General features: G+C 36.4%; 2 protein-coding genes across 4 annotated transcripts in view; both read right to left on the minus strand.

Annotated features, from left to right (window-relative positions):
* Window positions 1-9,988: 9,988 nt before the first annotated feature.
* Window positions 9,989-22,638, minus strand: part of LOC115209932 — a 61,268-nt gene continuing 48,618 nt past the window's right edge. For 2 of the 3 annotated variants that reach the window (XM_029778539.2, XM_036501413.1), the window contains exons 3-5: window positions 11,905-12,140; window positions 11,514-11,817; window positions 9,989-11,155 (exon numbers count right to left, since the gene is read on the minus strand). In XM_029778539.2, coding sequence (XP_029634399.1) covers window positions 10,091-11,155; window positions 11,514-11,817; window positions 11,905-12,140 — 1,605 coding nt within the window. In that variant the 3' untranslated portion in view covers window positions 9,989-10,090. Of the gene's footprint in view, window positions 11,156-11,513; window positions 11,818-11,904; window positions 12,141-14,815; window positions 16,263-22,638 lie in introns of those variants that run through there. The other variant, XM_029778540.2, reaches the window with a different exon arrangement.
* Window positions 12,994-21,610, minus strand: LOC118762598 (THAP domain-containing protein 11-like). Its single transcript, XM_036501415.1, has 2 exons — window positions 20,891-21,610; window positions 12,994-13,155 (listed from the first exon to the last, which is right to left on the minus strand). Exons 1-2 carry the CDS (start codon window positions 21,263-21,265, stop codon window positions 13,141-13,143), a joined length of 390 nt encoding a protein of 129 aa, XP_036357308.1. The 5' UTR covers window positions 21,266-21,610; the 3' UTR covers window positions 12,994-13,140.

The raw sequence follows: 22,638 nt of genomic DNA on the forward strand, positions 1-22,638 counted from the left end.
TTATTGGCTAACTCTGATGAGCATAAAGTTATATAATCAGTTTGTTACTTAACACCCCATTGCATTCTTTACGCGAAACCGATTGGTAAGATCAGCCGTGACGGATATTTAATACATTCCGAATAATATACCCACTTTACTGACGGATATATGAATGCATCTTTTCCCTAACCTATGGTCTCTTAGAGGACTTACACGTGTGTATGTGTGTAAATATATATATAAATACAACAGGGTTTTTTCCAATTTCCATCTACCAAATATGCTCTCGTGGATTTGGTTGACCTGAGACTATCATAGATGACATTTGCCTGTGGAACAAGCTGCAAGACTGAACCTGAAACCATGTGGTTTGAAAGTGATATATACATCATCATCATTTAACATCCACCTTCCATGCTGACACATACATATGGCATCTATTGCTTTCTTTTACCAATTCTTTTCCATGCTTCCTCAACATTTTGCCAGTGTTTGTGATTTTCAACTCTCAAAAACTCATCTTTTTTCACCAGTCTTGTATTAGAAAAAATTTTTCTCCAATTTTCCTCTTATTTTTTACTCACCTTTCTCTCCCTAAACTTGCACTCTCCACAGATGCTTTCTCTTTTTGTCTCACACTCATGACCATCGCTTAACTTCCATGCTTTCCTCACAATGTAATTACACATGCTAACACTTCAACATACCTACATATGAACACACTCAAAAAAAGACTTACACTATTCCTACCCCACTTATTCATTTGATGCACTCCTATACGCGTACATACATATCCAGCCCTCCTCCCTTCATAACTCTGCCATAGAACAGCATTCCCACCTGATTCCTAAACCAACATTAATTTTGTTTTAACTTCTTCAATGCATTTCTCTTTTATTTATTTATTTACAAAAGACTGATGTTTGAAACATTAATACACTTTCCCTTACTTTTAAGCATAAGCTAATACAGTATTTATTAAAACTTGTCCTTCTTAAGTTGTAATTTTCTTTCTTTTATTTTTCATTGCATTTACAAAATACAAACATATATATATTTATTGTTTAAAGAGCCAATAGAGGTAGAATCAACAAAAAGTACTCCATGCCAGCCTCGTCCGGCCCCCGTGCCGGTGGCACGTAAAAAGCACCATCCGATCGTAGCTGTTTGCCAGCCTCGTCTAGCACCTGTGCACGTGGCATGTAAAAAGCACCTACTACACTCACAGAGTGGTTGGCGTTAGGAAGGGCATCCAGCTGTAGAAACACTGCCTTATCAGACTGGGCCTGGCGCAGCCTTCTGGCTTCCCAGACCCAGTTGAACCATCCAACCCATGCTAGCATGGAAAATGGACGTTAAACGATGATGATGATGATGATGACATAACAGAAAGAGATGCTAACAGTTTCAAGCTCTTATGGTACTTGAACAGGCATATTTATAAAATAAGCCACATATCTTGAAGCAATTTTTACATTTTTTAGCTGTAACTGGTTTCAGTTATTTCAGTGGCCATGGAGCACTGCTTTGAAGGGATTTTTAGTCAAACAAATCAACCCCAAGACTTATTTTTTAAAGCCTAGTACTTTTTCTGTTGAACACTTTTGCTGAACTGCTAAGTTACAGGGGCATAAACATACCAACATCTGTTGTCAAGCAGTGGTGGGGGACAAACACAGACATACATATATGACAGGCTTCTATCAGTTTCTGTCTACCAGATCCACTCACAAGGCTTTGGTCGACCTGAGGCTATGGTAGAAGGCACTTGCCTAAAGTGCCATGCAATGAGACTGAACCCAGAGTTTTTTAGGTCTACTAACTATTCATAAATTTATGAGTATATATAACTTATCAATTTTTAGACAACTACACACACACATATATTGCATATACTTACAGAAATACGCAGCCACTTTGTGTGAATTTACTGTACAATTGTTTATTGCCTCCATCTGAGTCATGGCAAAATTATAAAATAAAAATGGACACTGCAATCTAGGTATGATGCCATTTGGAAAGCACTGTACTTTACTGGCTTTTATCAGCTGCTCTCAGCTTGTTGTTCATTTGGGTCTTGATATCTTTGGCATTGCTGTTGTCCTTCAAGGTACAGGTGTAATTCTTCGCAAGGCATTGAATTTAATTCTCTTGGATTGTTGGCATCTCTGATGCCTGAATGCTGAAGATGAAATTTGAACATAGTCAAGTTCTAAAATTCTGAAAGATTGACCATGTGACCATCTTTTCTAGTGAGCCGAAGGTTTTGCCATATCCCTTGGAAATGAGACTGAAAGTCTGGAAATGTTGAATCTGGATTTAGGAACTTTATTGTTCCAAAATTATCAAAGAAACTGATAGAAGAATCATGCAAAAATCTGTAGATCTGTAACAAAAAAGCAACAATTGGAACGTGTGTTCTGTGTTGTGTATACATATATTTTCATGATGGTTTTTGTTAAGCAGCATCGATTTTTACAATTCTGTAAATAATAATTCTTTCTACTATAGGCACAAAGCCTAAAATTTGTGGGAAAGGGTAGGGTCCCCAGTGTGTAACTGGTATTTATTTCATCAACCCCAAAAGGACGAAAGGCAAAGCAACCTCAGCAGAATTTCAACACAGAACGCGAAGATAGATAAAATGCTGCTAAGCATTTTGCCTGGTGTGCTAACAATTCTGCCAACTTGCTGCCTCAAATAATAATTATTCAGTAAATAATAATAATGGTATATTATAAACTTAAAGCTTATAAGTGATCACCATGCAATGACTAAAGAAAATAGTCCAATAATGGAGCATACAAACCTTTGATGTAAGTAGGTTTTCCCATACATGTGGGACTTGAACCCACATCTTTTTGATTTCGTGACAAGTGTGCTAACCATTTACAACAATGTACAACCACACTTCTTTATCAGATTTAAGAACTAGAATTAGTTCGTAGTGTTGTTTTTTCAAACAAACTTTCATGTGTTTTTTCTGCAATGGTTTTTGTGAAGCAGCATCAATTTTATAAGTTTAAAGCTTATAAGTAGTCACCATGCAATGACTAATAAAAAAAAGTCTAATAATGAGGTATATAAGCCCTCAACATTGAATTTTTGTTGTTAGAATCAAAACAGGAGTTGTTTAATTCTTACATGTATTCACCTGATGAAAACAATATTTTTGCATGATGTAACACTTCTATTCATCAATAAAAAATACGTCTGCTGTAGTGACCCACAATCCATTATTTGTATATGTGTGGTTTCAATCCCAGGACTGGGTGATGCATTGTGCTCTTGGGATAAACATTTCATTTCAGATTGCTCTAGTCCAATCAGCTGGTAAAAATGAGTAATCTAGTGATGGACTGGCATCCCATCCAGTGACAAATATATATGCCAGGGAAACCAGCCCTATACTCCTTACTGAGTAATGAAAACTAACCAACCAACCATATACATAAACATACACACACACATTTCATATTTAATAAATACAGGATTTAAATGTGTGAGCTACTATAAGTTTCATGCTCTGATAGTACAGTTATTGGACAAAGTTATATAACATGCTGTGTACTAACCTGCAATCATTCAGGAAGACAATAAATGTACATTTTGAACTTGAATGATTACAATGGCTTATGATATTTATCTCTCATTTTTTTTTTTGTTAATCCTAACAGAACAGAACAGTACGCACATCATCATTGTTTAACATTCATGAAGCCATTCTGTCATGGGTTGGGCAGTGTGAAGAATCTGAGAGGTCCAAGGAATGCATTGTGCAATGCAATCTCTGCTTTCTATTATGGTATTTGCCGTTTATAATGGCTAAAGAGCTAGAAACATTGATGTCTGGGAATCCAACAAAAGGCAGCACTGGACAGATATTTTTTCTCCATGGTAACTAAAGTGAATTTGCTGTTAGCAGTTGAAATATGTCACAAACATATTTTAACCTAAAGTTTGCTAGAATGCTCACAAAGAGATTAATTTATAACAACTAGCTCAGTCCTCATATGAAGGCCCTTGCCTACTATGTGGCTCACAGTTATTACATTATCCATGTCCAACCAACACATTTATGCACTAGAGACCATTAATATCCTATGTCACCAGATCGTTTTAGTCACCCAGTAAGAAAGGATCATGCAATTGGAAATAGTCAAACCAGCACCACTAACATTGAATCCATTCTATATAGGCATTAACTGAACTGACATAACTCAGATATGTATAGCACATATCTAATTTGTATCCTCCTGTAGGGACATCTATATCATGGTAATGCTAAGAACCAAAGAAGTAGCTAAAAACAAACAAAAAAAAACTAGTATTTAACCCTTAGCATTAAGATATCAACTAATGTAATGCTTTTTGTTCATATTTGAATTAATCATGCATTATCTTGTAGCTTTGAGATGTTGATGATGTAATTGTTTATTTTTAGAATGACATTGTAGGTTAGGTGTGAGAGGCCAGATATGGCCAGTTTGAGTATAAAATAGGTAGAACATTTGGGCTGAATATGACCAGTTTAAATGCTAAAGGGTTAAACTAGCCAGGATCTAGCACTGTACACCTACCCTACAATGCCATTCTAAAATTAAATAATCACATAATCAAAATCTTGTAGTTTTGAGACAATGCATGATTAATTCAAAACTGAATGAACAAATATTAGATTTGATAGAGTTAACTGAATGCTAAAGGGTTGTTAGAGGAATTTCAAAGTGGAAGAAACTGATGCTCTCCACTTACTTTGGTGATTTCAAGCTATGGAAGATAAACGTATTAAACACTATCAGGTAATACAATAAAAGTAGCATACATGTAGACTTACACTTGTCTCCTCTCCAATGAAAAGAGTCACAGACGAAGGAGACGACAGCTGTCATTGGATTCAATGGACAACCATAAGAAACTGGATAAAATGCACTCAGTTCATGCTGAAATAGAAAGCGCATCCAGTCATGGAAAAGATATTAAAAAATGTAACATTTTGTTACATGGCAATCTCACTAGTGCTGGTGTATTGAAAAGAGCACTCAGTTATATGGTTAAAAAAGGGTGTCCAGCTGGAGAAATTATGCCAAAGCTGACGTTGAAACTGACAGAGCCTGCAGTTCACCTGATCCTGTCAAACCATCCAATCCATGCCAGCATGGAAAATGATGATGATTATATATATATATATACTAGTACTATGACCCGGCAACGCTGGGTCATAGTGCTAGTGCATGCATATACAGCTGCGTGCATGCGAGTACTGTCCAAATCTCCGACCAATCACATACAGCTAGCTGGCATTCAATTGGTGTGTCAAGTTTCGGGCATTTTGATTGGGTTTTGGATAGAAAATTCACAAAAAAGTCACTTCTATTGATTTTTTAATGGCTTTGTGGGGTGACTGGGGAAATGTAAAGATGTGCACGACCACCCTTGGACAGTTTTGAATGACCATGGAAAGTGCGAGCTCTCTAACTGAAAAATTGTGGATTTGTATAAAGGTCACACACACAAGGGAAAGTGGGCCTCCTCCTACATAGGATGTTGTCTATCAAAGTAGTCCTTCATGAGAAGCAGCAATTTCAGATGTCTTTACATTATGTTGTATATTTTTACACAACTCCTCCATATTTATCACATGCTCATACTGACAGGTCCTCTTTCTTGTGTACCACACCTGTCTCTTATTTTCAGTTTTATTCTCAGTTCATATGAGCATTATTCCTAACACAAGTATTACACATTTAGTCGAACATGCTTCATTTCATCCTAGTCTTAGTAAATTCTTTGCTCTGAAAGGCCTATGTCTTACTACTATGCTGCACAGCACTGTGTAATCATCATATTCTAAGAGTAAGTCCTTTGTTTCCAGACAGGCTAAATAGCTCCTTGAACTATTCCTGACCACTACTTATTCAGAATACCCATTCCTACTGCTAATTTGGTTTTCTAGGTAACAAAAGGTATCAGTTGTTTCTAAAGACGGTACTGGAGAAAGTCTGTCTTGCATATGCTCTTAGTATTCATTGCTTCTGCACACCTCTATTACATGGTATATACCTTCTCTGGTTAGCTTGCTTGTGTTCCTACTACATACTTTGTGTCAATAGCTTATGCTGGGTTACCATATGGACATTCTTTTTAAACACCAAGCATGGCTATCTTAAGAGACTGTCTTTTCTTCTATTGACTCATGCTTTTAGCCTTTGCTAAGATTACTTTGAAATCTCTCAATTTTAGGTTTTGTTTCCTGCCATATCTGGAAATATACATATGTAATATCATTTAATGTCTACTTTTCCATGCTTGCATAGGTCAGAGAGAATTTGCCCAGGTAGATTTTCCATAGCTGCATGCCCTTCCTATAACCAGCCTTCACATTTCCAAACAAGGTAATATTTTCCCACAACTAATCGTGTTTTCGAAACTGGAAATGAACAACCCAGCTTGTATGACATCGATGCTCATTTACAATTATGTAGTGTCTAGACAAGGGTACACACAAATACATACAGGGAGAGTCAAAAGTAGCGCCCAGTTTCTGGGAAGTCATGCCTTTGTTATTTTGCAGGTTATTACTGACAGTTTTAAGAGTAACTAAATCTGGATCATGTATCATGTTAATACTCTGATATTCCAACCTGTAAAACTATAGATGTAAGAAGTATCTCACAGTTGGGAAGTCATATATATCAACCCTAAAACAAGAGTTGGGCACTACTTTTGACTCCCCCTGTATTTGATTTCTCTCTGCTAAATCCACTCACAAAGCCTTGGTTGACATAGGCCCATAGGAAATACTAAAGATGTCATGCAGTGACTGAATCCTAGCCTACATGGTTAGTCAGCAAGATTCTTAATCAGTCATAAGGTTACCATGTATTCCAACATCCTGGCTAGTTTGAAATTGTTCGTTTATTTTTTAAATCTGGAAAATTTTTATTTCATTATCATTTTTATTATGTTAGTTTCACAGAAAAGGTGAAAGGCATTGATACTTTAAGCTTTCTAGTACTTTATGAAACAATAGTAGCAGGAAACCAGACATATGATCTTCGGGTTTCTCTCAGCCAAGACTTGATTATATTTAAAAAATTTTTAAACATTAGCATAAGTAGTGAAAGTAAATGCTCTTATAATTGCAATTATGCTTTTTTTTTTTTTCTTCTCCCCTAAAATGAATATTGCTGGCTGCAATAATGACTCCCTTCAATATCTGCTTTAATATCCAGTTGGAGTGCTGAAGAAACTTCTACTTCAATCAAATCATTGGAGATTATTATTTAGCAAGTCATTTTCATCATCATCCTTTAGAATCTGTTTTCCATGCCAGCATGGATAAGACAGTTTGACTGGAGCTGTTAAGCCAGAGAGTTGCACTAGGATCCAGTCTCTTTTAGCTTTGTTTCTATGGTTGGATGCCTTCCATAATGCATACAGGGTGTCTTTTACATGCCACTAGCACAAGAACCTATGTGTCACTGGTATGAGTGCATTTTGGATCCAAATATCAGTTCTGTGAAAAATATACCCTTACAATATAGGATAAATATATTTTTAGGGTACAATTTTGAGACATTTCAACTACCTCTATTTTACATTTTAAACATGTAGCTTCATCATCATTTAACATCCGCTTTCCATGCTAGCATGGGTTGGAGAAAACATTAATAATCATATTATGAAGGTGGTGCTTAGATAGAAATGCTTGAATAATGGAAAAAATTTCATGCAGTAGGAAGTTACAGCTATGTAACACATTGGCACCAACAATAAATTCTGGGATTGATAAAGTACCAAGCTATTGACAGAGAGATGAAACTACTGTGTATGCTCCCACTCCAATTTGAGGCCTTGTGCCCATGTAAGAAAGAAATATAGTCAGCATACTGAATACTTCAAGTACACAATTGGCATTATATGGTGAAATGAAACTAATTATATGTAATAATGGTAATTTAAATAGTGTTGAAATTAATTTAGTCCTTATGTCCTAAGAAAGTGAGAGACAGTATTGTTACTACAATTATTAGACTTATTAGGATCAAATGAGAAACATGAGATGAAAAAGAGCACAAGAATAAATATTCTATTAGCTGAGATGAGGAATCTACAGTAGGACAATCCTTTTGCAGCAACTCTACCTGAAAACAGAATGATGATAGTGACAGAGCAGATTCTCAAAATACAAGTGTAAGAGAGAATATGGATAAAGAACTGGGTCTAGTGAAGGAAGTGAAAAAAATAAGTGATACTGTAAGTGAAGAGAGTAACAGTAAAATATACTGAAGATAAGATGATGTTGATGCGCAGGGTGGGAAGAGCTAGAGAGACATCGAAATATGCACAGCTTATACAGTTAGATGCCAGAGGGATGTGGGGTTGGATAAAACGAGTGGAGGGGGGAAAAAAAAGGTGAAGAGTCAAACATTTTGGAGATACTCACGCAGTGAACTAGTGATTGGTTTGTTGGAAACTAACTCATTGTTCACCAAATGCAATTTAAAAAATATCAATATTGAAGCACCCTAAAATATTAAGTGCGAGATTAACCCTTTCGTTACTAACCCGACCGAAAAAATTTTTTGTTCATAATACTAACCCGGCCGTGAGAACCTATTTTTATTTAAATGTAAATTGGAACCCAAATCTCGTTGGTACATTCGTTAAAACATGTGATTTCACATTGTAAATAGTTAAGTTATAGTATTCGACATTGCTTGAAGTGATATCTCAACTCAGTGAATTTTGGGAGATTTTTTTCCACATCGATTTTTCTTCAACTTTGAAAATGGATAGGAGTTTCATGTTATCAAGCATTAATTCCGAATTTAAAGCTTTTTCAACAGAAAATGGGGAGAAATCGAGAAAAAGAATGAAATAGGTACTAAAGCACGTTGTGTACAAAATAATGAATATTTTTTTATCTGAAAATGAAAGCAGCGCCTTCCGAAGAAACAAAGTGGCGATGGCGACAGCAACATCGGAACGAAGTAAAAAAAAACTTTAAAAATGTTTTTATTAGCAATTTTTCTGGGGAGATAGTTTATCTATAGTTTTTCTTAGGAAGCGAAACCGTTAGACTTTTATTTTTTTTAGTATGCTAGTTTGAAGCGATCACGTCGGAAACAAATTTACGCAGATTGTAAACAAACACAAAAGTTTGGAAAATTTGTGAAGTAAATACTGGGTACTGTTGTGGATTTAGTTTTTATACAGGGAAACTAATGTTAGTCAGCATGGCTTAGGGTACGATGTGGTCTGGAAGTTATTGTTTGAAGCGATCAATGCGGAAACAAATTTACGCAGAATGTAAACAAAACACAAAATGGGGGATCAAATTTCGGAAAATTTGTGAAGCAAAATACTGAGTACTGCTGTGGATTTAGTTTTTATACAGAGAAAATAATGTTAGTCAGCATGGCCTAGGGAACGATGTGGTCTGGAATTTATCACTTCCATACCATAACCATGGCCGTATATTATTTTTTGACCGATTTCTTTAGTTTGGTCAAACTTGTGGTGGATTCCAGTATTTCAGTTTATTCCACCTTTATGGTACACCTGTTGTGCATTAAATTCAACTGATGATCTAGTGATGTGCACAATTCTTCTTTATCAAAATTTTGTTGCATACCCATTTGAATATTAGCTGATGATTCATCTTCTATGGTGATGTTTAAACAAAATTTTTATATTTTTACCTTTTGCTCAATTTACCTAGATTTACCTGTAATTAAAGTCACTTTGAGACAAAAGTTATGCAATAGAATTGATTAAGAACCCTTTCTTTAATTATGTTCCAAATATCACATTAATATGTTGATAAGTAAAAAAGTTACAGTTATTTAATGAAACAAGCCTAAATTCATGATTATTTTAGAATTTAATTGAAACTCATGAGGGGTGTATTTTGGTCAGAAATATAGTAACGAAAGGGTTAAAACAAAATTACCTAGTCATTGCACACTACTTTTCTTCAAAAACGAAATCAAGACAGATATTTGTGAAAATGTTTTTAATACAAAAATACAACTTGATCCATCAAATATATATATATACACACACACGCATACACACAGAAGAAAATGTACTCTTTTTCATATCAAGTAAGACCATCTGTTTTATATAAACCTATATTTTTGACACTGGTAACTTGTGATGATGATAATGGTAAACTGTCCCCTCCTGCTGTAAAAAGTCCTACAGGATAGACACCTTCATTGCTACCAGAAGTCACAATGTTGTCAATTGACTGAGTTGTTATAGTTCGATTTAGTGGTTTAGAAGGGTCTTCTCTTATGGGACTGGACTGAGAACACATTTTTTCTACAATACATGATACAGGGGATAAATCAGAAACTAGAGAGCTTTCAAATACATTAGATTTTAATTTAGACGTTCCTTGCAATACATTTGTAGTGTTGCTATCTGTGGTGTCTGAAAATGGTAAAACAAATTCTGAAGAGGACACAACCGTAGAATTCAAACCGGTACCTGGTATCCGAGAACTGATTGATACTGGAGTAGATGTGTAAGACTGATTATTCAGTTGACCATACCTGTCATCTTCAGGCCCTACAGGTTCAGTTTTCACACTGGGAACAATAACAAAACCACCAGAAGAATTGCCACTTTTACTAGCATCTAGTGAAGCAACCTCAGATTCCTGTCCAAAGACAGCTGCTGTATCTTTCTTAACTTGTGCTAATTCAGCCTCAGATATCTCTTGTTTAACATCAATGACTTGTGTAGTGACAGATGGAGTAGAGTGAGATGAAACTGATGTGATGGATGATGAAGGCAGAGATGGTTGAACTGTTGGAACTGTAATACTGGGTGGGTTTGATAGAATGGTCTGCATCTGGCTGAGATCACCAAATACAGTAACCGTTGAAGCTGGTTGATGAGGTATTGTGCTTGGAAGACGACTATCACACAGTTGTTCAAATTCTTTCATGTCCAAACGTTTTGCAATGATTTTTAACTGATGTAAAATATCAGGATCAATATCTAATAGCCCATTGTACATATATTCAGCAAAGGCATTTAAAGCTTCTGTGCTAACTTCTTCAGGAAAGTTCACTTGGAGAAACTTGTGAGAGAGGATATCTGTACTAAATACTGACAACAGTTTTGGACACACAGCAGACAGGACAACTTTATGCACCTGAAACACAAACACAAGGAATCGATTAGATAGGAGGGAAATATATGAACGGGAAACAGAAAACATAAAAAAGTAAAACCATTTGCATATCTTAGAAATAAAAATACATTCCTTGGATCCTATATGGTTTTATAAAGTATCAGTATTGCAAATAAGTTAATTCAATAAATCATATTGATTTCCTTCAAGAAAAAGGTCAAGTCCCAAAGGAAGAACTTGATATTCTAATATTATTATCTTTGGAAGATTAGTCTGATGGAAAACATGCATTCTTCATTTGTTTCATGAAATGTTCTTTAAATAGTCAGTAAATTAATTTGTAGCCAGAGAATATTAATGTTAAAAGCAATATACCTACCATCACAGTAGATGAGCCATTACCAATACCAGCATCACACAACTTTCCACTTTTCCACAGAGATGCTAGATTGGACATGACACAACGCTGATGATCAGCAACAACAAATATTCGTTTTTCTCGTGGTCGAGGTTTTTCCACAGGCTTCGGTTTGGGTTCACTTATTTGAATTGGTGGAGCTAACACTTGAACAGGCCTTGTAATATTTTGAGAAACCTGGGCCACACTCATATGCTGCTGGACTGGCATTTGAGCTTGTAGTGTTTTTGCAGCCATCTGAGATACCTGAGTGTTAACCATTTGTCTGAAATTAAAATTTACATTTTAGAAGATAATCACAAGTGATGTTCAAAATTAAGAGGCGAAAAGACCAATTAATCATCATACATACCGCCGGTCATCAAATCGACGATTTTCGAACCTCCGTTCCTGGAAACGCTGCTCTTGGAAGCGTTGCTCATCAAAGCGTCGATCATCAATTTGTTTTTTCTGAATTTTTGCAGGTGAAGGTTGAGGAGGTGAATCATCTGGAATGAGCACTGGTGCAGACGAGACAGTGGCAGCAGCAATCTTTTTACGCCTAGGGTTCTCAGGCTTTCCGGAATATACTTGATTTGAAGGTCCTGCCTGTAAACACAAAGAGACTATTTGAAGAAAAATAACAATTGCAATTTCAGGGTGTACTAAAATGCCAAAAAGTTAAGCTTTGCCTTGCTTCTCTGAATGAATATGTCTATTTTGCAAAACAAACTTATAATATTCTTGTAGCCACTCATTCAGTAAGAAATAATTAGTTTAAACTATTATAACCCCTACTCCTATCCATAGCTAGTTTCCTTACCCAAGACCTCAAAGTTTTTTGAGAGATATTGACCCAATAATCTGACTGGTACTTATTGTTATTAAACTAGCACTGAACAAACTACTTCACTATTCTTCACAGAAGATACACCTTTCCGTGAACAATTGAACATAAAACAAATGAAAAGTATAAAAATAAAATGTTGGAATAAAAAAAAAAAAAGTTTATATCATAATCAAAAGCGAAATAAATTAGTCAACATCCATAGTGCAATGGAGAACAAATCTAAGTTCCACGCCAGCAAATAAAAAAGAGAAATAGTGAGGAAAAAGCAGAGAACGGTAACTCTCTAAACAATAAAAATACATATATATGCAAGTTGTCTTAAAAAATATGTTAATGTAAACTGAAGTCGACCATTCTTAATATCCTAATTGAAATTACTTACCTTTAAACTTCGTGCTATACACTTGGAATGTAGTTCAGATTTCTCGTGCAGAAGAAGTTTACTCTTCCTATGGCTGGATCCCAAGTCAACACTACCTTGGACCCAAGCATTTTTTAAAGCAGACCTAGTGCTGGAGAACCAATACTTCTGGCAGACAGCACAGCTAGCTAGCGGATTTTGGTTTGGACGCAACTGTACCAGTAACCAAGGATAGGTTCTCTGAAGCTCGTTCAAAGAACTAAGCGACGATTTCGTATACCTAACACTTTTGGGGATGAAATGAACACTACTTTTCTGTGCCAGGACTCCAGTGCTATACGTCGTGTTGTTATTAAATAGGAAACTCTCTGTATTGTCCATTTTCCTTGAATTCAAATTCAAAGACAAGCGTCCTATATAAAAATTGTTTCTGAGTTAAAAGGTAATAGAAGTGTGTTGATTTGTAACTGCCATCTTCCTATCAACCCAAAGATTTACACAATAGAAAATAAAAATTTAAAAATAGATAAACACAGCAGCAATATTACTGAGGATTGTGTCAACAGAATTCGAATTACGACGTAAAGAAATTATTTTGAAATTATTAAATTTCAATATTTAAGCTGTCAGATGAATATTATATATATATCCTTGACCACTTACCAGGGGCAGTTTAATGGAATCGATCAGCGGCAAAGGTATGTGGCGAATCGTATTATCACAAACATTCCGAAGCAACCCGAACGGAGAATCTCCGTGGAATTCCGAGGTTGCAGTGAGGGTGGAGCTGGACGTCACACTCGTCTCATTCTGAAATCTGACACTGTTGACGACAGACTGTTCAAATTTGTCATCGGCATGAAATGTACTAGAAGCACTGCTACTATTCGACCCGACTTTCTCCGGTAGATTTGTTTCACAAAAATCCTCAATGCCCTTAACACAATTCCTGATTCGACTTACAATCAATTTCACGATAGGCTCATTAAATCTGTGCTTTGAACGTAAATGCTTCGGTAGGTTGCGAAATTTACTTAATACAGTTAAACACGATCGAACAGGGCACTGAACACTATCCTCAGAAGATGGGCCCTTAAACTTCCGAACAAAAACCATCACAAATTACAAAATTTGCTTACTGCAGCGGGCGATTGAAGCTTTACTTATTGAATGAAGAGAAAGGGTGGAGGGAGGGAAAAGCAAGCTACAACTGAATGGTGAAAAACTAGTTTGATGAAGAATGGAGGGAAGCAAAATTTTAAAAAAAAGTGTAGAAGCTGGGACGGGCGAAATGGGGGGGAAAAAAAAACATTGAAAATATTCCATAAAAACGAGAACATTAAAATGGCGGCAGGTTGTGAACCTCGTGTTCATGAATTAGTGAGTGGGTATGCTATTAGATAGAAAGGAAGACTAGTTCTCTAGTAGGAAGACTGCTGCTGTGACTTGTCCACTGGCAAAGAAAGCAGTCTGAACAACCAATACGATAAGAGATCAGCTACTGACGACCGACCAACAGAAAGATATTAGAAAGGATATGCTACCTACATCTCATCATTGTGACAAACCTAACACTGAGACAGGCCAGACGTCGACCACAATAGCGAAGAAAAGTCCTTTCAGCCCTAGAAGGTGAAACTCCTTTAACAATCTTACGCACAGCCGAACAACACAGAAAACAACTTGTAATCCTACGCCAACTGGCAAGTGCACGAAGCTGCAAAGGGACCAGAGAAAAGCTTTGACAACGCCGCACTATATAATTTAATTAGTGATTTTATTTCCAACCAAGTTGTGAACAAACCCACCTCTGATCGAAATGGAATAGCTCCGCTGCTCCCGAATATAATAAAACAACTCTTCTTTAATTTGCGAGCACGTCATTTTGTATGTAATTATATATACACGCACACAATTATTAAACAAAATTACAAAAAAATGAAAGTTTCATGACAAAACAAAAGTACAAAAACAAATTGTCATAAATATTTACAAAGCAAGAATGTGATAGTCTTTAATAACATTACTAAATGTGAGAAACTCCTGAAACTGACAATATTTTTACCAACCCACCTGCAGTAAATATGATATTCCTGATTGTTGAGGTAAGTCCATATTATAAATCCTTAACGTAGAAATTTGCGTGGTTCGCAGACAATGATTTGTGTAGATCTGAGAACAACCAGCCTCTCGAGAAATCTCTTTCATTCGAGTTCCGAGAGTGTTTTTACCAATTGGCATGTTATCATACCATGGAACTTCATCTGGATTCACATTCTGCTTACTTCTTTGCCAAAAAGCATCACAGAGTGGATTTAAGAGGTTAATGTATTTTTTGAAAGAAGTCAGCGGGCACCATTTATTACCGGGTATTTCATACATGCGTACTTCATTAACAGGAGGATCCCCATTGCTGTTCAGCTCAGCTCCAACCCGAAAGGTAACATATTGCAGACCCTGAGGTGATAATTCAATACTGAAGTCTCGTTTCGAAATCTCCCGCAGATTATCGCGCCCGCGGCTACACATATGCAACATTAAATCCATGAATACCTTATTTTGCAAACCTCGTGGTTTGTCCTGATCCAGAGCGGACGATAGCATAATTTTCTGTATATCTTCCTCTGTAATAGGATTCTTACGCTTAATAGCATCCTTGCCCATTGCCCTCAATTTCATCAAAATTACACTGAACACTTCATTGGCTTCAATGAATTCGTCATCTGTTATAATATCTAAATGCGACATTCTCTTGAAGTGACGCTGTAAACCGTAACGCAACGTAATCATCGATTTCCGAGCATAGAGTTTACCACTAACTTGGCGCACCTCTGTGTAGAACTTTTGCAGAAATCGGCTTAATTGTTGAGCAGGCTTTTTTTCTAATAAAGATAAAGTAGTGTGTTGAGTTCTACAATAGTCCTTTAGAATTTTGACAGCACTTTTGATAATATTTTGAGTTCGTAACGATTCATCTAAATCGATAAGCTCCACACCGTTCATACGGTTTGGAGAAACACATGCTTTAGGGTCTTGTGCTTCTGGTTGAGAATCGCCTAGGCTGTTGGACGCCATGTTGAGTGACAGAATTAAAAAATAATTATATAATGAAATCTATGAGCATTCAGCAATAACTGCTAGCTTTTGACTAAATATAGAACCATACAGTGCAATAAAATCGGCTGCAGTAACGTGTGTAAAGAATTACGTTAATGATACTATGATGCAAAAGCTGTTTCCACTCTCATATTTCTCCCACCGCCATTTTCCTGTATTACACTTATTTCCCATGGGGAACAGTAGACTATTGACCGACAGTAGTAAGTCCACGTGAGATGCACTAGCCAATGAGAACATCCGTAGTCATAGTTCTAGCTATTACACTATTACATGGCAACTAATAGCTAGGTAATAGCAAGAGGAAGATCGAGAATTAAGCTACCGCGAAACAATATATTTCGAGAAGCCAATTACTGAATAGCAGACTCATCCAATCGAAAAAATCGCAGCAGATGTTACAATGTCTCTAGAAAACAAAAACAAACAATACAAAAGAAAAAAAAAATAAATTAAAAAAAAAAGAAGCAATTAACCTGGTAACAATCCAATAGCGGTATAGGGTCAGGGTGCTCCGGAGTGGGGCCGTTCTTACCAATAAAATGCAAGCTACATAAATATGTCCATGGTTTGATGTTATTAACAGTGAAGTATAATCGACCGCAAGCTTTCACCCAACGCTGACACTTCGCTAAGTCTTTGTGTGGTTTAGGGAATGGAATCCACCAGACCCCTTTCATTTGCGGTCGGTTAGGATAGCGGCTATCACTTTTACAGGTACCATAGCTACAATGACGATTGGCCGGCATTTTGTGTATAAAGTCGTTAAAAATTATTTCGTCCTTCCACAAGATTCATCAGAACTTCAACAGATCCATGCAGCAATGCGAAAAAAAAAAAACCCAGTCATTTATATTCACTATTAAATACATCAAACATGTTCGAAAAATGCTGGTCACGAGGTTGAATAGAATATTATGCTGTCTAAAGTAAATGTAGCACTAGGATTTATTGATTACCGTCATCTTATGATAACAGTAACTTCCCGAAAAATTGAACAACAGCGAGTGTTTTCTAAATCCTATTTAATTTTTAGCACAAAGTTAAATATACAGAGTAAAAGTGAGGGAAAAAAAGCAGGCACTTCGCTTTGATAAACTGCTTAAGTATGGCGGACAATAATCGTAGTCACAAACATAGTTTGTCCTATAAAATATACAGTAATCTACACATGATAAAACCTGCTGTTAACTCAGACATAGCAGCAGCAGTGGAAGGAGGGAAATAGCAGCAGCAGTGAAAGGAGGGAAAGAAGTCAGATAAGGAGAATCAACACAGACAAGTTCAACACGTCAGTAATAGCAGTAGCAGTAGTGAGTGTTACCATGGCAACGACCAGGAAAAGAGCTCTCTTTAACATGTCCTAAATACAGCAGTAGATTCAGGTAGTGGGCAATGCAAGTTAGCTATTTTACTATTTTTTTTTCTGTCTCCATCGTACAATAGCAATCACTAGTTCTATTTACAGACGCCTTGTACTCTTCAGACACCACATCAACACAGAACCCTTATTTCTGACCCCATATCAAAACGAATATTTGCGGAAGAGGCAGCTCTAGTAATCGCCCCGCTTTAAAATATATAGTAAGATAATTTAGAAAATAATGTGAAAGGATGCCAACAATGAGAACAAAAATAGAAAAGAAACTTTTTGGATCTTGCAACTACAAAGTTACCCCCTTATCGAACATGCTTTATGGGCTCAAGGAATAGTTACTATGACCTTCCTATTATCCAAGATTCATTCTTAGCACAGTATGATTGTATCGAAGTTAGTAGATCAAGCAAACACACAGGTACCCAAATTTAGACATCGGTAGGCAGCCCTCATGATTAAGCTACAAGATGGTGAGAAAGAGTAATGAAAACAATAGAAAAGTGATTGGCTTCCTTTCGAATCAATAAGAGGGACTGAAACACTTGCCAGTAAACGAAACATTCTCAATACTGGCGTTGCAGAGAAGAATCGAACCATGGCACATGTACCGGATGATTATGAAACAGTTTGGGAGGGGTTGGTGGGTGGATAGAAATTAGACAATAAAGATCGAGGAAACAACATAACGTAAAGAGAAAATATCTTAAATATTGAAATAAATCAGTCACTAAATATGGTGTATAGCGATTGCTAACTAGCTCACCTGCAAAAGTAGCATAGACTTTTTTTATTTCCGTAACTTACTCCAGCCATTCGTTTGCAAGAACATTACAACCTCTGAAGTTGGATTATAAACCATTTTCACTCTAACTTGCTCAAACAACCGATGCATCCTTGAACTTAACATAAAAGACGAGGGAGCCTTTAGTCACTTAACGGTACTAGAAATAAGTCAAACCCCTCCAACTCCACTCCTACAAAAAAAACAAAAAAACTTGACTAATACAGCAGTGTAAACTTCAGGCAATCTACTGTATGTGTTCCCGACGGGGACACACACAGGATGAATCCCGAACGAGATTCGTGGAAAATCCGAAGGTGAAGACACCAATGCAATTTGGTTAAATGCCAATATAATTTAATAGTGTATTTAATGCGGAATTCGACCAATGCCAGAAAGAATTAGGGGCGACACACAAATATATATATATCCTAGATAGTTTGTACCGCACGCTTGCAGTGTGACTGAGTAGATGCTTGTCAGTAGCAACAGTTACTGTTCTACTGCATCCTGCCACCCTTGATGTTGAATAGTGGAAAAAATATCAAGGGTAGCAGTTTTGTGATGGGAGCTGAAGTATATTATTAAAATATTCACAGTTCTTCAGATTAATGAAAAACAGCACACGCCACTTAACCTGAAGTGCATATACAAAGAAAAAATTTATATATAAACATCTTCCAACTCGGCACTGTCGATATATACACACCAAACTACACACAACTAATTTTCTAGTTAGCAATAAGTTTAGTATGATTTTACAGTTGATTAAAAACAGCCGAAAGCTGCTGTGGTAATTATTGCAGTTACGTGTTTTAAAGATACATTGACTACATTGTCTGATGAGGGAGAAAAAGATTCAACTTACGATACACCCTAAAACCCCGAGTATTTATCACTTATTTACATCTATATTTATAACAAGCTTCAGCAACGTGAAAGTTTCTTTCGGGCTTTTATTAGTGAGTAGCTTGTTTTCTCGCTGTCAACTCCACATAGTGATGAGTGATTTGAACAAAATATCTAGATCCGCACCCGGTGGAAAAAATGGAAACTAAAATGTGTAACAGTTGTAAGGCATCGTATATTGACGGAATAAGACGGAAAAAAAGCGCGCTGACAAACGGGGTTGGGGGTGGGGGGCTCGGGAAATTCCCAGGATCAACCGTAGAGGATCATGGAAAAAAATATGTGTAACAGGTGTAAGGCATCGTATTAACTAGTTGGTTAATATCTAGATCCGCACCCGGTGGAAAAAATGGAAACTAAAATGTGTAACAGTTGTAACCAACTATAATCCTTTTTATAAAATGTTTCAAAATTGCAGTAGAAAAAAGAGCGAGGCACTTTATAGTGTTAAATAAATTGGTCAAGAATGTTCGAAAATTGTAGTGAGAACAACGTATCTTCATACACGACAAAACAGGAGCAATAATAAAAGGAGCGAAGCGAAAGAGACATGTTCAACAATGTGTAATAAATAAAAGTAATATTTGCCCGAGGTGGTGGAAGTACTGAAAATTAATCAGTTTAAAAATTTCTACAGTCAATTTCAAATGTTTAAACAATACTATAATACAATAACATTTACCGATTTGTCTAAGTGCAAGCTAGGAAGGTATTTCAAGTGAATGAACTTTGAATAGGGTAATAAGAAAATGATTTGGAGTGGTAAAGAATGTCCACAGCGAGTAAAATATTTAGCTTGGTACACATACAAGTGTTACACTTCAGTTGTCGCTTTTATGCAGTTGTAAACTTCTTAATCAGCTGAAAACTTTCCCATTGTTTTTCAATATATTCATTTTAACATAGGATCCAAATCGGGATTACATACTACCATGCTAATAAAAATCATAGAATATAATCACTAATCGCTGTGGTCCAGGTCAGTGCTTATCACCCAGACCTTTGATAAGATTCCAGACATGACTGACTGTTCCATCTTTTATCAGTCTAGGATTACATTACCGGCCGTACACTCACTCAACAGAATACAAGAATATCTTATACAATACATATGCCATTCAAATTCCATAAAGAAATTATTGCATTTCCAATGTGTATGTTTTAAAAATAAATTTTTAGTCATAAAGAAAAACTTTTGTTTATATTTTGTTGTTTAATCCGATATAATAGTAACTCAAATTCTTTTTAGATGATACACAAAATTTGTTTCGAAGCCGACAAAATAACCAGAATCATCACTATTATAATTGGATCAATCAGTTGACGCGTTATTTCGGAGATATAAAAAAACGTATTTAAATGTGTCCGGACCGTATTTTGATTTGTGTTTGACTGTAATAGGAAGAATTGCTGCATTATGTAATTTGAGGAATGCTAGGAGCAGCTCAGAAGACCATGTAGAGAGGTTCGTAGGCTCCATTATCTCAATGTATTAACAGGTAAATGAATAATGGGAAAGAAGCTTTCATTACTTTACCACTTGATTTAATTGAATATAAAAGAACAGGACATCGCTGTTACACCGCTTTAACATATTTTAATTATCAAAATACAGCCACGAAAAGATAATGATGAATGTGAGAAAGTACATGAAATGTTTGGAGCCTTTCAATTATTGAACCAACCATTAATTAGTATTACAGTTTGAGCATTAACAAAACCGTCGTTTGCAAGAAGTAAATAAAACGGGGGGAAAAAAAGAATGCCAATAAATCAATGCGCATGCGCATGGAAGGCAAGCCAAGTTCCTACAATCGATAAATCAAAAGAAAAATAACGGACGTTCGTAAACACTTGTAATACCTTAAATATAAGAATCGCCGATATATGCAGAACATGAAATATTAAGTAGAATCCAATAAAGCCTAGTTTAAGACACTCAAGTGGTAAAAGAAAAACTTACTTGAGGAAAAGGAAACTCCAAAGAGGCCTTACCACCGTAGAGCTTTTTACTGTCCCGAGCTCTAAAATCAATTTTAGGGAAGATAGTTTGAGCAGGTGTCCATGGGAAAATAGTCGGAGCAGGATTTTGAGGGCTAGGTTCTCCATCTTTAAAGTGTCTAGAGCAAACGCGATGATGTTTTTTTGGACCATCCCAGTTGTCACCACGTCTTACTAGCTGCGTCCAAAGTTGACGCATGTACGGATCTTTCTTGGCAGTAGGAAAGGGGAAAAAGCGAACACCACGCATGAATGGATAGAGACTAACATTCTTGCGCGAATCAGAGCTACACTGATGTACAATACACCACCACTTTGCTTTGCAAGTAGGCTCCATATTAAAAAAATATAAACGACACGAACCAAGCTCGTTAGGCAACCCTCCAAAAAGGCAGGCAAACAAGAATTTATGATAACTGAACGGAAATGACTATGCCTTCACCTATCACGTGACGTCCAAGGGATGCAACTGCAGAAGTCGTTGACAAAATATGAAAAAAGGTAAGCAGCTAAAATATGCAAAAAATCCGAAAGTAAAAAAATAAAAAGAGAAAGAAGAAAGTAAGATATTTCTTGATTAAGAAATGTAAATATGTACGGAATGACGAAACTAAATGCGCTCGCTAAATTTGTAATTAAGCCAGGTTACACCACACGACTGATACAAGTGATATTTTTATTGTATCTACCTCAAACCGCTTCTTCGCTCCTCGTCGTCGGATTGGTTTGAAGTTGAAGATAGTTGGTACTGCGTCTGGTTTAAGTCGTTGTTTTATTTTGATGCCCCAGTGCTTGAGTAAATTAGGGTCTTTTACATAGCAGTTTCGTTCGAAGTGATCCGAACACAAACTAGAGTATTTCGAAGGTATAAATTCTGCCCGATTAACCCTTGATAACCATTCCTTGTATATATGTGGCCTTGTGTTGCTGTCAGGAAAGCGGAAAAAACTTCTACCACTTCCTGTTTGATTACTGCAGCCGAAAGCAACACAGTGAACCATTTGCTACCATTTAAATTTCAATCCTAAGAGTATGGACTTTTTCCTCTTTTTACATGAACTGCTGTAAATCTTAACTAACAGAGATCACACAAAGATGGCGACAGTGTTGCACTAAAGTGATGTCATTACGAGTGGGGAGGTTACTCCGGAAATATCCGGAAACGTACGAAATATAGTTATGGAAAAAAAAGGGCAATCGTTGAAATTATCATGCAAACATGCAACGATATTTGACAATTAAACGAGTATTAATAGAATTTACCTTTAACGAGTCAAAGCCTGTACGCTTTAGAAAATTGTTTAACCATCCTTTACTAGCAACAAAAGGTTCGTAACTTCCACCCTGGTCTTGAACAAAACGCTCGTAAATAGCCAGTGCTTTGTCTCTAATACATATCGTGCTGAGGCTAAACTTCTTGTTTTGTAGTTGTTTCGTTATCCAAGTTCCAAGCACCTTTTCAGTTCTTTTTAACGCGGTATTCCCTATCCTGGTTACCGTTCCAGAAAACGGCGAGGAGTATAACACGGAATTCTTTATTTTGTCAGCATTTTTTTTGATTGAACGAATAGTGCTCTCTCCAACACCGAACATACGGCCTAATGCAGATGAACCTTCTCCAGATTCGGCCCGTCCAAGAATCTCTAACTTGGTCTCTAATGTCAAATAGGTTCGTTTACGTTTTGTGAAAGAACTAGAAGCCGAACGTAA

This window comes from Octopus sinensis, linkage group LG3 (assembly GCF_006345805.1).
Source record: "Octopus sinensis linkage group LG3, ASM634580v1, whole genome shotgun sequence".
NCBI classification, from domain to species: Eukaryota; Metazoa; Mollusca; class Cephalopoda; order Octopoda; family Octopodidae; genus Octopus; species Octopus sinensis.

What these genes read in the sequence shown, in the direction of transcription:
- LOC118762598 (XM_036501415.1), bottom strand. Translation starts at nt 21,265, where the DNA reads ATGGAGCCTACTTGCAAAGCAAAGTGGTGGTGTATTGTACATCAGTGT.